The sequence below is a fragment of the Asparagus officinalis genome, chromosome 4 (assembly GCF_001876935.1).
Source record: "Asparagus officinalis chromosome 4, Aspof.V1, whole genome shotgun sequence".
Taxonomy (NCBI): domain Eukaryota; kingdom Viridiplantae; phylum Streptophyta; class Magnoliopsida; order Asparagales; family Asparagaceae; genus Asparagus; species Asparagus officinalis.
Window position 1 is genome coordinate 68,719,139 of NC_033797.1, and position 17,892 is coordinate 68,737,030.

The 17,892-nt window shown below is 37.7% G+C and overlaps 1 protein-coding gene across 1 annotated transcript; it reads left to right on the forward strand.

Moving 5' to 3' along the window:
- LOC109837661 (kinesin-like protein KIN-12B) lies at positions 1,970-17,588 on the forward strand. Its single transcript, XM_020405981.1, has 16 exons — positions 1,970-2,371; positions 2,509-2,646; positions 2,729-2,812; positions 2,915-3,040; positions 3,123-3,182; positions 3,265-3,318; positions 3,400-3,492; positions 4,337-4,432; positions 5,008-5,153; positions 6,329-6,478; positions 6,589-6,718; positions 6,797-7,810; positions 7,946-8,044; positions 8,131-8,283; positions 8,375-9,172; positions 17,134-17,588. The coding sequence occupies exons 1-16, from the start codon at positions 2,099-2,101 to the stop codon at positions 17,434-17,436; spliced, it is 3,717 nt and encodes a 1,238-aa protein (XP_020261570.1). The 5' UTR covers positions 1,970-2,098; the 3' UTR covers positions 17,437-17,588.

Sequence of the window (17,892 nt, forward strand, 5' to 3'; positions counted from 1 at the left end):
GAACAATTGTCGAACTATTTGTTAATTATTTGGTTCGTTTCCACCCCTATGCCTAATTCGTTATGTCTAAGAAGTTTCCACTAGCCGGTTAGGACTGGAACCCTTCCTACTCACTGTGTGGTCGAGTCCTTCTGTGAAGAAGTTGAAGTTTATAGAGGATTGGATTCGAAATCCATGCTCCTTCAAGGGAGGAAGAAGGGAAAAAAAAATTGCATACGAAGGTTTACTCAGATACCAAAAAATAAAAAATAAAAAAAAATTGTTGTTTGGTTCAATCGGATGGGACCTTAGCGAAAAACACAAAAGAGGAGAAGGCTCAACTCTCTTATTTTGGGATGGGCCCCGGGGGCGGGGCACGAAGGCAAATTTCAATAATTTTGTATAGTCCTTCGCTCAGACGGACGGAAATCAATTCAATTCTAATGAACTTATATCTGAAAAAAAAAACAAAAAAAAATTGTTCTCTCTCAATCACCAATGTAATTATGTGAGATGCTTTGAACCATACTTGAAATAAAAATAAAAAAATCGTGGGCCATACAAATGGATCTGATGAATAATTCAAAAAGAAAACTTAGAAATTTTTTTTGACAAAAATACGCAGTTTTAGGCCTTTAGTTTTTGCCGTTTAAAACCCTAACTTTATCTATTCTATTTCTTTATAATAATGGCTGAACACAATAATAACTATTCATGCTACAGTAATTTACTGTAGTGTGTTCAAAGAAATAATACTGTAGCATAGGCGGAAATAACGTAGCAATATTAAAATCATAATGTAACATTTTCTAAAAAAACCAGCAGCAGAAATACTGTAGCATTAAAAAATATTATTGTAGCACCTAAAAAATCCATGTAGCATTTATAACCTGTTTGGATGGAGGGTAGAGAGGGAGAAGGGAAGAGAAATTTTATTTTAATCTTGTTTGGGAGTTTCATTTTGGAGGGTAGAGGAGGAGAGTGGAGCGAAAATTTGACCCAAATTCTTACACCCTAAATTGGGGTGTAAATGAAGGGATAGGGAAGGAAGGGGAATTTTTTTCCTTCCTTCGCTCCCCTGAGTAAGGGGCTGTTTGGTTGGTTTCCTAAAAACCAAAAAAAAGGAAATTGAGTATTGGAAAACAAAAAAATGCAATTTCCACCATTTCCATCCCTAAAACTAACCCACAACATCCAATAAAATATTATTTTTATCATACAACTCATCCACATCATTCAATAAAATATTATTTTCATCTAACAACTCATCTCATATCATCCAATAAAATAAACCAAACAACTTTTATGGGTCACATCATCCAACCCATTTCATCTCATCTTTAAAAATAACTCACATCATCCAATAATATTGTAACAACTCATTCCATCTCATCTCTATTTCATCTCCACCCATTTCCTCCAAAAAAACAAGGAAATTGATTTCCTTAAGTGTGGGTCACATCATCCAATAATATAATGACAACTCATCTCATCTCATCTTATCTCCTATTTTTAAGATTGAACCAAACACAAGAATAGGACCTATTATAAGAAATATGTTTCTTATTCTTTGATTTTCTTCTTTTTTAGCCAATCAAACAACCATCCAACAACTTTTCTTAAAAAATCACTCACATCATCCAATAATATTGTGACAACTCATCTCATCTCATCTCCTATTATTTGATTTTCTTCTTTTTTTAGCCAACCAAACAACCATAAAACAATTATTTAAGGAAATAGGTTTCCTATTCCTTGATTTCCTTCTTTTTTTTGGCAAACAAACAGCCCCTAAACTTCCAAACACACCATTAAAAAATACACCGCAGCAACTAAAAACGGAATTATTGTAGCAATAAAGTACTAATTATTTTATGAAGCACAACCGGTATATTCAACTCCGCTAGCTGTCTCTATCGTTTTGACTTCTAGCGGCGACGCCCATCCCCATGTGACTACGCTCTCTCATTTAAATCCCCCTTTCCCCCAAAAAACCAAGATCAAAAGACGTTCCTATCCTCCATTTCAAATCTCGCCCCTCTCTCTTAACGGCTAAAATCTAGGCTCTCTCTCTCTCTCTTACTCGCTCTTTCTCTCTCCTAGGGTTTCATCGTTCGAGATGAGAAAAGAAACCCCAGCACTGACCCCTTCATCGTCTCAGAAGCAGAAATCTCCTCTCTGTAAGGAGAACCTCGATCCCAACGCCATGCCGTCCTCCGATCCCAACTCTTCTCACTTTCGATCCAAGCCCTTGGGGCTCAAGAGCAAAAGCCCTCTGCCTCCGAGGCCTCCGTCGAACCCTAGGGGCAATCCTCTCAAGAGGAAGCTCACTTTGGAAACCCTAACCGAGGGTGGATCTCCAGCTTCGGTTCCATCAGATTCCGGCGTTCAGGTACAACTTAATTTGGGGATTTCGACTGAATTGCTAAAAAAAAACCCTAGTTTACAGAACTTAGAATGGAGGATTAGGTTGATTTTGGTAGTAATTTCCCTTAATTTGTGGTTTTCTTCGATTTTTTATTTGATTAGGTGATAGTGAGAATGAGGCCTTTAAACAAGGAAGAGGAAGAGAGCGATCAAATTGCACAGAAGATATCTCCGAATTCCGTGTCTATTGTTGACCACATGTTCACATTTGATTCGGTTGCTGATTCCAGTTCCACTCAGGTGAAAATTTTAACTTTTCACTGAAGTTTTAGTGGAAATGTGGCAAATTAGTTCTCATCTGACTTTCTTAATTCTACTTCAGCATGACATATTCCAACTTGTTGGGCTCCCTTTGGTGGAAAATTGCTTGGCTGGATTCAATAGTTCTATATTTGCTTATGGGCAGGTAAATTTAACATGCAGTAGTCAAAACAGGTTTGTTGGTTTTCATTTAATTCTTCTTTGATAAGATTAGTTAGTTCTTTTTTGGCTTAATTTCATTGAATAGACTGGAAGTGGGAAAACCTACACAATGTGGGGACCTCCGAGTGCCTTGTCAGCAAAGGATTCATCGAGTGAAGAGCGAGGATTAACACCCCGTGTATTTGAGAGGCTCTTTTTGCGGATAAAAGAAGTGAGCTTAATCTTTCCTTTAAGGTCCTTTAAGTTTTTTTCTCCCAATTCATACAAGCTAATTTGTTTATGTTCTATTTTAGGAGCAAGCTAAGCATTCAGACAAACAACTAACCTATCAGTGTCGCTGTTCATTTCTGGAGGCAAGTGTGCTCATATAGTTCTGCATTCTTGTACATTGCTCGCTAGATGCTCTTGTTAATTCATCTTTTTATTATTTTGCAGATTTATAATGAGCAAATTACTGACTTATTGGATCCAACGCAAGGGAACCTTCAGGTGAAATTAGGTTGCATTTGTGTCGGTTCTTGAATGCTGATCTTACTTTTCTTTTATTTAACTTTTGTGCTTATGTACCAGATTAGAGAAGATGTCAAAATTGGCATTTATGTTGATTGTCTAACGGAGGAAAATGTATGTTCAATGAATGATGTGGTCAAACTCTTGGATAAGGTGCGTGAACTCAGATAACACCTCAATTTTGTTTTACTTGTATGCAAGTTTAAACTCATTCTCCTTAGAGTTCACCTGCTAATTTTGTACGATGATCCTTTAAAGCTAAGCTGATGCCAAGTCGACAACCTTATTCAAGGAGGTCTTGACCATAAGTGAGAAATGCGTAATTGTGTATTCTAAACTGTACATTATGATAGTGAATGATGGTGGCCACAGAACTCGACAATGATCCTTTAAAACTAAGCTGATGCCAACTTGCCAACTTTATTCAAGGAGGTCTTGAGCATAAGTGAGAAATATCAATTATAGCAAACAATGAAGTAGCTAGAGGTGTCATAATTCAAAAATAAAAGTGGGAGGAAGCATAGAAACTTAATTATTAGAAACTAAGCATGTAGATAACTTCATTCAAACAGTTTTGATCACGACCAATATACAACAACACGAGTGATATATTGAATAGCAAACATACAGAAAACTACAAAGTAGAAGGTATGAGGACGAGATGGATGCTTCATTTCTATAAAGAAGAAGAAATGCTAATATGTCTTCACCCTTAAGTTCACTTATCCTCAATTGAGTTCATGAACAAATAAATGAACTCTCTGAAGTTGGAGGAGAACCCCTGACTATCTAACAAATAATGATTTATTTAACTGCTAGCATTTTGAATTTTTCAATCATTGAAAATTTGCTACTTTAGTTTCTGATGTTGTGTTATAACTTCCTGAGTTTTTGTTTCATTAGCTCGAGTTTCGAAGATTGCATGTTATAAAAAACTGTTTGCTTTTTTTTGATATTATATCTATTCTGGCCAATTATTAATCTATAATTATTGCAGGGCTTAGCCAATAGGAGAACTGGTGCAACAAGTATAAATTCAGAGAGTTCCCGTTCACATTGTGTATTTACTTGTGTGGTTGAATCTCGATCAAAGGTTTTCTCTAATCATTGTTTGTGCTTTATAGCGCTTTTCTTGAACTATTTTCTATGATCAATCTCTCTGCTTAAAAAACATTTAAAAAAATTTGCTGCATGACTGATATTGCAGCTGCGTGCTATATAGTCTCATTTATCTATAACATAAAAGTATAATCCTTGAACGTTGAGATTATTTTTTTATGTTTCTTATGTTATTGAAACCACGTAACTTAACTTTCTTTCCATTTAAATGAAGAGCTATGCAACTTCCTGTTCTTTTCTGGAGTTCTGTGAACGCACAACATAAAGACATGCATGAAGGAATACTTATCATTTTAATTTGATCAATGACTTGTTACATCTTATTTGCCAAAAATACCCATTATTATTTATATTTGCCCTCCCCTTCCCTCCTTCTCAAGCAAACTTCAAGTTTCCTACCGCCTATCAGACTGCATATTGGGCACCTTACTGAGATGGCCAACCATTAAGTTTTCACAAAGCATACATATAGATTTTATAAAGTGTGGTTTTATATTTTATATCTAACCCAATGTCATCTGGCTGAACTATCCTTTAAATATCTTCTAGAGCACATCTGATGGCTTGAGCAACTTAAGGAGCAGTAGAATCAACTTAGTTGACCTAGCAGGATCAGAAAGACAAAAGATGACAGGTGCAGCAGGGGAACGTCTAAAGGAAGCAGGCAACATCAACCGATCACTTTCACAACTTGGGTATGATTTAATTCTTATAGAGAATAAAACTCTTTACATGTACAATCCTGAAATGGAAAGTCATTTATATACTCTTTATGCTTGAAAAGAGGTTGACATATATTGCTTAGCACACCCTTTACTTGAAAAGTATCTTCCTTTACTAATGCACCAGCCAAACAGCAATGCATGCTGTTTATCGTTTACCTTCTATGACCATTATGAAATGTTGAATTAATTTCTAATGATCTAGCCATTTATCAAATTCTTGATATCTGGTCTGGTTAATGATGTATGTGATTCATATTCTCTGGTACCCTGGCGAGTTCTTAATGTTTTTTAACTAAATATGAACCTTGTCTTGATTTTGCTAGTCCATTGGACATCCTGGGTGGTGGTTATACTTCAAACTTTCATACACTACACCTATCCTTTTACTTTGAAATATATCTAGGAATAGGATGTTCTTGTTTGTTTATATCTTATCTATTTCATTAGTAATCACTATTCTTTTGGCGGATATGTAGTAAATTGGATTTATTTTTATCGTTTTTTCACTTTGTAAGTGATTCATTGTTTAGCAACAGCATTATCCTATAAAGATTTTGTCAAATTGAATGTAATGTAGAATGTAGGTCTGAATGGTTTCAAAATCCCAGTTGTCAGAATATATGTTCTGTTAAATTTCTTTTTCTTACTAAAAAGTGGTTGCAACTTCAGGTATGAATTTATTTTTTATTTAGTTCTTGACTCTTGTTCACTTAAAACATTCATACAGTTACCTTAATGGTCACAGAATGTTGTAACCCCAGTCAAACACTCACAATTTTGACCTGATTCATATTTGTGATTAATTTAATAGTTTAATCTTCTGGAGAAGCTTCATCTGCATTTTGCAGTTATGTGAATAATTGATTATTAATAGCTAAACACCCTAATGTTATCACATGAATTTTAATCTTCACTTTTGGCAGTTCAGGGATTATATGCCAGGTTTTCTTGTATTTCACGTTTTATAACTGTGTATTATGAATTGAAAGCTCAAACTCAAAGTTTAAAAAAAATATGCATATCCTGCAATCAAGCACTGAATAGTTTTCATGGATCTGGAATTCACAGTAAAATTAATATCTCAGACATACGTCATGCATTACATTAGATGTGGAAAATCTCATAGAAAATTCTCTGAGCTGCAGGAATTTAATTAATATTCTAGCAGAAGTTTCTCAGTCTGGTAAACCAAGGCATATTCCCTACCGTGACTCCAGGCTAACATTTTTGCTACAAGAATCTCTTGGCGGCAACGCAAAGCTAGCAATGATATGTGCTATTTCACCATCACAGAGGTATGCATAATGTAGAGCAATTTCTTGAAGCTGCGAACATTCTCAGTTTCTTTTTTCTTTCCCATCTGTCCTCATATCCATTTTTAAATATGAAATTCCTCATGAAACAGCTGTAAGAATGAAACCTTCAGTACCTTGAGATTTGCACAAAGAGCAAAAGCCATTAAAAATAAAGCAGTTGTAAACGAGGTAACACAGGATGATGTTAATGTCTTAAGGGAGCAGATACGTCAACTGAAGGTAATCTTATCGTTTATTGTTTGATTACTCTTGTATTTACTCTTTAACTATCTTCTAAATGATGTATGTCATCAACAGGATGAACTTCTTCGAATGAAATCAACTGGGGCCTCACCAGAAAGTAATGGAAGTTATTCGACAGGATGGAATGCACGTCGAAGCTTAAGCCTTTTAAGAATGAGCCTGAACTGTCCTAGAGTGTTGCCTGTTGCTGAAGATGACAGTGATGAAGAGATGGAAATTGTTGATGAAGATGTCGAGAAGGCTAGTAAAGAAAATGGAATTAGCTCTATGGATATAGCTGGACCTACCAATACTAATGACCAAGTTCCCGAAACAATGAGTGTTGATCAAAAGATCTGTGACACACCACAAAAAATAACTGGAGAAGACAATAAAATAGGCTCTGATGTTGAGGAAATTGCAAGAGGGCCAGTCTCAGCTGATGGGAAGGAGCGTGGTCACACCAAGGAAATTCAGCCGCGTTCTGGCAGATCTCTGGACTGCATTTCTCCATCCAGCCTTAGCATTGTGCCATATCAGACACCCACAGTTCTCCAGTCACCTCCGTTGAGCATTTCGCCTAGTTTTGAGAATTCTAGCAGGAAAAGTCTGAGGACGTCATCTTCAACTTCAGCTTCTAAGGGAAATATACTGTTAGACCCAAAGTCTGATTCAGGAGTTTTAAATTTATCTTTTGCTGATATTCCCAAAAGTAGTGCTTCCGGTGTTCCTCTAGTTCAGACAAATACAAACTCCCTTTCACCAACTGAACACCTTGAAGCAAGCCTCCACCGCGGTCTTCAAATTATTGACAACCATCGGTACAGTGTAAGGCAATCAGGTTTCAGGTTCTCAACCAAACCCATTGACCTCAACCATTTAATGCCTATTGCCAAGGTTGATGTCAGTGTACAAACCCTTCCTGAAGAAGCTGAAATTTTGGGGGAACCATCGACATATATATGTAGTTATTGCAAGAACAAACCGCCTCCACTTGAATACAATGCTGTCAGTGATGACAGGGAATTGCAGCTAGTACCTATAGATGCATCTCCATCAGCAGATAAATGCAAAATTCAAATACCTAAAGTATGTTCCAAATTGGACACTTGATTGTTTCTATTTCTTACTATTTTCTTATTTATTTTGTTGATTTTCTTGATAAACTTTGAGTATTGACATAAATTAACATGCTGCAAAGTTCTAAAAATGCTTTTCCTACAGGCAGTAGAGAAGGTTTTGGCTGGAGCTATCAGGCGAGAAATGGCACTGGAAGACCACTGCGCAAAACAGGCTGCTGAAATTCTGCAGCTACATCGTCTGGTAATTGTTTTTCTGCAACTTATTTGTTTCCAACTAAATATTTATGTTTTGCACCTTTGTTTACTGCCACATTGTGACACTTGCAGATCCAACAATACAAGCATGAGCGTGAATGCAGCGCAGTAATTGAGCAGACACGAGAAGATAAAATCTCTCGTTTGGAGAGTCTCATGGATGGCATCTTAACTGCTGAAGATTTTATGGAAGAAGAGTTTATTTCATTAACAAATGAGCACAAGGTTAATATATTTTTCATTTTAGTTTTTGTCAAGTTCTTAAAAGAAGTGTCAACATTTGCAACCGATTCTTTCTATTTTGCCTGTTTTGCAGTTTCTGAAAGAGAAATATGAGAGTCATCCTGAAGTTCTACGATTGAATATTGAACTAAAAAGAGTTCAAGAAGAACTAGAAGGATATAGGAATTTCTTTGATATGGGTGAAAGGGATGTGCTAGTGGAAGAAATTCAAGATCTAAAGTGCCAATTGCAGTACTATATAGATTCTTCTTCAATATCGATTCATAATCGAAGTCCTTTGCGACAGTTGACCCATTCTGTTGAACCCATTTCGGCTTCTCTCAGTACAATTCCTGAGTCATCGGGAGAACGCATTGATGAAAAACTTGAAGAAGAGAGGCGTCGTTGGACTGAAGCAGAGAGCAAGTGGATATCTCTCTCAGAAGAGCTTAGAGTTGAGCTTGAAACTAATAGATCTCTAGCTGAGAAGAGGAAACTTGAACTTGATTCCGAGAAGAAATGCACAGAGGAGCTTAAGGAGGCTTTACAGACGGCCATGCAAGGTCATGCCAGGATTCTGGAGCAGTATGCTGATCTCCAAGAGAAGCATATTGATTTGCACGGAAGACATCGCCAAATGATGGATGGGATTGAGGATGTGAGAAAAGCAGCGACAAGAGCAGGGGTTAAGGGTGCAGAATCTAAGTTCATAAAATCCCTTGCTGCTGAAATTTCGGCTTTAAAAGCAGAGAGAGAAAAGGAGAGGCGTTACTGGAGGGATGAAAAGAAAGGCCTTCAGTCTCAACTCAGAGATACTGCCGAAGCTGTACAGGCTGCTGGCGAACTGCTTGTGCGGCTGAAGGAAGCAGAAGAAGCTGCTGCTACGGCTCAGGTACATGTTTGTCTCTGCAATTAGTCATTCGTTTTTTAACAACTCCCTACCTCTCCCCTGGATATGGGGACTTCGTCTTAATACGAGGAAAGCCTTGCACCTTTCACCAACCCTTATTGCAACTATTATCGTTACCTATTCTATTTCAGCTTTTTTTAACTAATAATAGTTTAATCACAGCTATAGAACAATGATTAAGAATATAAGATAGCTGAAAAATTACAAAATTAATTAGGATCCAATGCAACATTCAATTAGTTTATAGAACGATCTTTATCCATATCTTCCACCTGGCCTTGGGTTCATGTTTGGATATGGAATACCCATGTCTGGTTCATATTCAAGCTCGATATGGAGTCACCCCCAAATTTTCCCATTTCCCATAGCTAACCCATATCAGATAGGTGATATTTTTATTTTTGGTTTTTGTTAGGAGTTTTTCTTTTGTTAATAGGAGCGGATTGCGAAGATCTCAAGTTCCTAAAATTCATGAATGGGTGCCCACTGCCAATGCTCTTTTCATTGTCCAGTTCTGGTCAAAGAAAACTAGTGACAATGTTCTGTTACATTAGAGTTAGTTAATTGATAGTAAATTAGGAAAACATGTTTTACCATCCTGGATTTAGAAACACTGCTCATTCTAACGGATTGGAAAAAAAAGTTCTGAGTAAAAATGACTATTGTAACATAAGTAATGCCATTTACCTATGTGCGGATGACAAAAATTTGATAGTAATCTATACTACTTATAAAAAAGAATATGGGTGTCAAAACTTTTGACTTTCTATTTTGCCCCTCTTAATATTTATAATTCCTATGCTTGATAATTCCTTAATTCACTTAATTAATGATCCATTATCCCTCATCCATTGGCATTAATTCAATGCATAAATCTTTTATTAGGAATTGTAATGTGTAGAAAGAGATAATTGAGAGAGCAAAAACCCTAACTTCATTGATTTATTCAGATACTAGAGAGATATATATATAGTCATACAAATAGGGGTATGGTTAACGGGTCACAGCCCATTAACCCAATACCCAATAGACTTAATCTAACACTCCCCCTCAAGCTGGAGCATAAATATCCACCATGCCCAGCTTGTCACATATAGTAGAAAACACCTTTGAAGAAGTAGCCTTGGTAAGAATATCAGCAAGTTGTTGTGAGGACGGAGTGAATGTGAGAGATACTATCTTCTTCTCCCAAGCATCTCTGACAAAATTACAGTCAACTTCAATATGTTTTGTCCTCTCATGAAACACAGGATTCTGTGCAATATAAATGGCAGACTGGTTGTCATAATGCATTGGCATGGGTCCAGACTGAACAAAACCAAGTTCTGTCATAAACTTTCTTAGCCACACCATCTCACAAGCAGTGTGAGCCATTGCTCTATATTCGGCCTCTGCACTAGATCGTGATACTACATCTTGTTTCTTACTTCTCCAAGTCACAAGATTACCTCCAACAAAAGTACAAAATCCTGAGGTTGATTTTCGGTCTCCCATGTCTCCTGCGTAGCCAGCATCAGAGAAAACCGAAATGTGAGTATGCCCATGCTTCTTATATAACAATCCCTTGTCAGGACAACTTTTGACATATGCCAAAATCTTCAGAGCTGCTGTCCAATGAACCTCTCTAGGTTTGTGCATAAATCTACTCAGCACACCTACTGCAAAAGTAATATCAGGTCTGGTAACTGTTAAATATATTAGCTTCCCAATTAGTCTCCTATATCGTGCAGCATCATCTAGTAGAGAGGTATCATCACGCCACAAATCAACATTTGCCTCCATTGGAGTGCTTGCAGGTTTGCAGTCCAAGAGACCTGCTTCTTCTAGTAAATCTAGCACATACTTCCTTTGAGACAACAACAGACCATGTTTTTTATATGCAACTTCAATCCCAAGAAAATACTTTGGCTTTCCCATGTCCTTAGTGACAAAATGACGGTTTAGATACTCCTTAGTCTCAGCTAAGGCAACAGAGTCACTCCCAGACAGCAGAATATCATCAATATATACGGCTAAAATAACCAAACCAGTTGTTGTGCGTCGAAGAAAGACAGAGTGATCAGACTGACAACGTTGAAAACCAACATTAGAAATAACCTTGCTGAACTTATCAAACCAAGCTCGAGGACTCTGCTTTAACCCATAGATGACCTTTCTCAGCAGCAACATACCCAGGAGGTTGCTCCATATAAACCTCCTCGTCCAAATCACCATAAAGGAAAGCATTCTTCACATCTAGTTGGTGCATCGCCCAATCCATATTAACAGCCAGTGAGAAGAATTCTGATGGAGTTGAGACGAGCAACGGGAGAAAATGTTTCAAAATAGTCAATACCATATGTCTGGGTATATCCTTTAGCAACCAGGCGAGCTTTATATCTATCAACAGACCCATCAGGATGATATTTCAAGGTATACACCCATCTGCAGCCAACCACAGTCGCTCCAGCAGGTAGAGAGACCAAATCCCAAGTCCCTCTAGAAAGCAGTGCATTCATCTCCTCATCCATAGCCTGTTTCCAGGCGGGTACTAACAAAGCTTCCTCATGTGACCTGGGTAAAGATATAGTGGACAATGACAAAGCAAACTGACGAAATGATGAGGTGAGACGGTCATAAGAGACAAAAAGAGAGATAGGATATTTTGGGCAAGACCGTTTACCTTTACGAAGAGCAATAGGAACATCTAAGTCAGAAGAGATATGAGGCTCGACATGAGATGGACCTGCAGCTGGAGAAGAAGAGTCAGCAGGAGCAGAGACAGGTGTATGTACTTTAGGACGGCGAGAGTATGTCAGTAGAGGCTTTGGTGCAGTAGCCTCAGGAGCAGATACCGGAATAGTAGTGGGAGCCGTAGAAGGTAGTGGCACCTGTGGACTAACAGAGGTAGTGGAACCAGAGGAAAAATATGGGACAGACTCAAAAAAGGTAACATCAGCAGAAACAAAATATCTCCTGGTGGTCGGATGATAGCACCTATACCCTTTTTGAGTACGTGAGTATCCAACAAACACACACTTAATGGACCTAGGAGACAATTTATCCAAACCAGCAGTCAAATCCTGAACAAAACACGTACAACCAAAAACTCGAGGAATCACAGAAAAACGTTTTTTAGCAGGATAAAGACAGTGGAATGGTATCAAACCATCAAGAACAGAGGAAGGCATGCGATTAATCAAATAACAGGCAGTGAGGACAGCATCCGACCACAAGTACTTTGGAATATTCATATGTATCATCAGTGTTCTAGCAACATCGAGAATATGTCTATGCTTCCTCTCAGCAACTCCATTTTGTTGTGAAGTGTGAGAGCATGAAGTTTGATGAATAATACCATTAAGAGCACAAAATTTTAAAACGTCATTTTTCATATATTCCAAAGCATTATCAGTACGAAGAATATGAACAGAAGTAGAGAACTGGGTTTTTATTTCATTATAAAAAAGTTCAATAACATGCGAGACTTCAGACCTCTCTTTCAACAAATATAGCCAAGTCATGCGAGAGAAATCATCAACAAAAACAATGAAATATCGAAAACCCTTCACAGAGGGAACACGACAAGGACCCCAGACATCAGAATGAACTAACTCAAACGCAAAACTACTGCGTTTATCGACACGACTCTGAAAAGAAGCACGATGGTGCTTACCCAGTTCACATGACTCACAACCTAAAGAAGAAAGGGAAGACTGAACAGTAACTACCGATCTAAGTTTCTGTAGTGAAGGATGACCCAGACGCCAGTGCCACAGTAAGGTAGAATCAGGCTGTGCTGCAACAAGACCAGCACCCGGCACACTGTCGTCCAAATAGTACATACCTCCTCTCTCATGCCCCGAACCAATCGTCATCCCAGTTGCTAGGTCCTGAAAAACACAATAAGAAGGAAAGAAGGTGACTTTACAGTTATTGTGCTTTGTAAACTTGCTAATGGATAATAAGCTAACAGGGAATTTAGGAGCATATAACACATCAGTGAGTTTCAAAGAGGAAGTAGCATGAACTACTCCAGCACCAAGAACTGGAGAAAGTGTACCATCAGCGATGCGAATAGAGGGAAGCTTATCAGAAAGATGTAAAGAGACAAAACGATCCTTTATACCTGTCATATGGGATGAGGCTCCAGAATCTAGTACCCATGGTTCATGAGGAGAAGCTATGTAAGCATCCATACCTGAAGAGGATGCATGAGTAGCCGAATGACTGTTCTGAGAGATCTCTAGCTGGCGTAACCTCTCATAATCTGCCTGAGAAATCTGAACAGTAGTAGCTGGATTACTAGAAATAGTAGTAGAAATAGGTGAGCGAGTCGACTCGGCATCGGCTACTTGGGCCCATTAAGGACGACCAAACTTCTCCCAGCATTTCTCAGAAATATGATTGGTCCTCCCACAATGACCACACTGACGTGAACCCCTATCAGAATCACCCTGTCTCCCACTAAAAGAGCCACGTCCTCCCAAAGAATCACGACCACGACCGCGGCCTCTGCCTCTACTAGAGAACATGGCAGACTGATCCAACGAAGGTGGAGACGGTGCAGAAGTATCAGAAGAAACACCAGTAGAGACCTGCATGACTCTGGAGAATGTAGCAGTCAGGGAGGGAATCGAATCGCCACCCAATATTTGTCCCCGTACCTGAGACTGTAAATTAGGGTGCAGTCCAGAAAGAAACTTGGAGACAGCCAGATCGCGGCGATACCCCAACAATGTCGCCGCATCAGCTACTGCAGGCTGATGCATTTCTAGTTCGTCTATCAGTCCCTTCAACTCACCAAAGAACTCTGGAACTGTCTTATCGCCCTGTTTGATCGCAAATAGTCTCTCATAAATCTCAAAAACACGGGAAACATTCTTCTCATTCCCGTACATAATCTTCAGGCTGTCCCACATTTCCTTTGCAGTGGTTAAAAACATAACACTGCTACTGATCTGTGCATCCAAACTGTTGAGAAGCCAAGTCATAACACAGTAATCAGAGGAGAGCCATGAGTTGTAGGTGGGATCAGATGGTGGCCAATGAAGATGCGGAAAGCCTGAGCCCAGAGTAGATAGTTTGTACCATTCAATTTTATTGTAGTCCCCAAGACTACCTTGGGCGCAGAAGTCTGACCAGCAGCAGCAGAGGGAGATGTAGAAGAGGAGGAGAGATCTGTTTCCGACATTGTTGCACAATAGTGGTAGGCAGATAGTAGTCAAATAATCAGGGCAGTAGTAGAGATCTGTTCTTTAAACATAGACTAATAGCAGATCAAAAAAAATAAGATCAAAAAAATAGACAGTAGTAGATGACCGGATCGGGTCATGTGTGGCCTCGAATCACCTATTCAAGGCCATGGAAAAAAAAGGAACAAAACAAACGGCGCGGCACTGTAGCGGCGCGGTTACTGTAGCGGCGCGGTTACTGTAGCGGCGCGCGGTTACTGTAGCGGCGCGGTTACTGTAGCGGCGCGGTTACTGTAGCGGCACGGCTAGTGGTGGCGGTAGTGCCGGCGGCAAGGAGAAGAGGCGGCGGCGGCTAGGGTTTTTGAATGAGGATTTGTGGCGGCTAGGGTTTCAAGCTCTGATACCATGTAGAAAGAGATAATTGAGAGAGCAAAAACCCTAACTTCATTGATTTATTCAGATACTAGAGAGATATATATATAGTCATACAAATAGGGGTATGGTTAACGGGTCACAGCCCATTAACCCAATACCCAATAGACTTAATCTAACATAATGCATAAGTTTTTTATTATAAAAGTCAAAGCATAAGTTACTCAATTCAAGATTCTTCCCTTATTTGTTTTCTTCTTTTGCAATTATTTTTAAATTTGTGTGTTAGTTTTATAAAATTGAGTGTATATAAATTTGATGGTTATATACACATACATATATATAAATTATATAATATGATTGTGTTACGACAAATAAAAAACATACATTGATAAATAATAATATAACATATAAAATAATAGTTCATAAAAAACATTTTAAAATAAATTTTAAACAAATTACAAAAATAGTCTACAAAAAATTCAATTTTATATAATTAAACATATTATATTATATTTATCGGAAGATGCATGAACCCTTCAAGTCAAACTAATATTGTTGACGACACAAAAGATAAAAGACTTATCTTTTTTTTTTAATCTTTGATAGCATAAAATGCATCTTTCAATAATGCATATGTCTCTTCGTAACTATAGGACACTAAAATTTCTCTTTTCGTAACTTGAGGATTAATGGGCATCGCGAGCATCAGGTTTAGGCTTTTTGTCTGAACTTCCTAGCAAGAACCAAGTGTCATCTAAAAAAGTATTTAAGATTTATTAAAAGAATAACTACCGAAATATCATATTTATTAATATTAGCTATAAAATTTTGATTTTCATTTTGATAAAAAAGATATTACTAATTATTTCACAAGTATGCCCACGTGTAAAGCATTTTGATTTTCATTTTGATAAAAAAGATATTACTAATTATTTCACAAGTATGCCCACGTGTAAAGCACGTGCACTATACTAGTAGATAAAAAAGATATTACTAATTATTTCACAAGTATGCCCACGTGTAAAGCACGTGCACTATACTAGTATTAATAAGAGGATGAACAAGCAATGCAATACAAACCACAATGAAGGATTTGTATCGTCATACATTGATGTCTGTCACGTATTTTTGTGGGTCAATGTTAAACTCTTATGAATATGCAGGAATGTATGTATATGAAAATTTTAGAACATTAACTTCTTCGTGAGAACTTTTGTGAATTCCATAACAACTCGTCTGCATACATCTTGTTGAACATATCCAAATTAGTTTATCAACATGAAAATTTAGGTGGTTTTAAAGTTTTCTTCATGTCCGAAGTTTAGTTTTAAAAACATATTATTTCAGTCTTAGAGAAAAAGACGTCTTTACTTGCTCAAAGAGGCGGTCACCATACTAGAGTGCGGATATAATCTGATGACTTGGAACGACCCACGTCGTGCGGGACGTTCTGAGCGGTGGAGATGTCATGTATGGGGACAGTTCAAATATTTAACTGCCTCCTACATGGTTCAAGTGGGGTCTTTTGATAGGAAATGCATTGATAAGAATAGAGGTTGGCTCCACTATATCTCTGGAAAATTCTCTCCGTCTAGGCAGAGGGAGTAGAGTGTCACTCAGTGTTTAATGTTCAATAAATAAATAGGGGTTTTTGCATATATACACCCCTCAAATCTTCAATATTTGTAAAAGTACACCTCAAATCTTGATATTTGCAAAATCAGCCTCAAAACTAGTATGATGGGTCTTTCTACCGCTTCAACTTAAGAATGTTGGCTTTTAAACAAGGCAATGTCAAAATTTCCAATAATTCCAATAGGTTTCCAATAATTTCCCATTTAGAAACTAATATTGTTAAGTGAAAGGGGTAGAAAAAAGTCATTGTGAAAGAGTTGGGGGTAATTTTGCAAATACCAAGATTTGGATGGTAATTTGGAAAATATGGAAGAATTGGGCTCTTTATTGCACCTATAACTTAAGTCCGTAGACAGGGGGGAGTATTGTAAATCTAAAATTTGAAAGTTTGTTAAAACTCATATATTTAGATCTTTTAGTTGTCGTCTTCTGCTTTTGTCAATTTTAATAAATTCATGATTTGGACAAATATATGATATCAGTCACGAGAAAGCAACATATTATTATCAGAGCCTCTCCTTATTATCTTCCAGTTTTGTACTTTCTCAGTTTTGACGGTCCTATTTACGATAGATATAATTTTACCTTGAAGCTGAAAGCTAATATGGTTACTTCCTTGCACCAAAAGCAAATCGAATATGGTTTCTTAAACAAGTTGAAGATTGCACAACTCCACACTCCTTGAGGCCCTATTTATTTACTTATTTATTTTTATGTTGATAGTTTCACATATCACTCTCTCTTCTTTCTTTCAAGCAGAAGCGAGCAGCGAAGGCAGAGCTAGAGACTGAGAAGGCCTATCAAGAGATTGACAAGTTGAAGAAAAACTACGACCAGCAGATTGTTACGTTGAATCAGTTCCTTGCTGAGTCACGTCTGCCAAAAGAAGCATTGAAACCTGCAATTAGTGATACTGATGCAACAAAATACGATGGAGGAGAGAGCTTAGGTGATCAGCAGTGGAGAGAAGAGTTTGCACCTTTTGGTCAAGGAGACAGCGAGTTTTCAAGAGGAACTGAGCCCTACTCTTGGTTTGCTGATTACGATCGATGCAACATTTAGAGAGCGGCAGAAAACAAGTGATGTTCAGGATTAGTGTATGTTCCAATATAGAGTTTTGTTGTACAACAACCTTCAGCGACGGTGGCAGCTATGAATTTGGTTATATGATCACCGGTTCTCACAAATTGTGAGGTCCGATTCTGCCTTTTGTATAGTCGTGACTCGTGAGACATCGATTAAATGAATATTTTACATTCTTTTTCTTTCCTAATTGCAGGTTTATTCATCGATGTTTTTTCTTTTGACTCACCATATGGACCTCATTCCTGCGTCCGTTGCTCTGACATCTTATACATGCTCAGAATGAACTATTTGAACCGAATTCATCGAGAGCTGATTGAGTGTCATAAAACTTGACCTAAATCCATTACTCGTATTTTTTTTTCCTGACTAGGCGCAATACAGTTTGACTATGCTAATGTCACTTATCGAGTTATGGTGCGTATAACGTATAAT

What these genes read in the sequence shown, in the direction of transcription:
- LOC109837661 (XM_020405981.1), top strand. Translation starts at nt 2,099, where the DNA reads ATGAGAAAAGAAACCCCAGCACTGACCCCTTCATCGTCTCAGAAGCAG. An exon ending in CATTAACAAATGAGCACAAG is followed by an intron (nt 8,284 to 8,374) that starts GTTAATATATTT and finishes CCTGTTTTGCAG; the next exon opens with TTTCTGAAAGAGAAATATGA. An exon ending in AAGCTGCTGCTACGGCTCAG is followed by an intron (nt 9,173 to 17,133) that starts GTACATGTTTGT and finishes TCTTTCAAGCAG; the next exon opens with AAGCGAGCAGCGAAGGCAGA.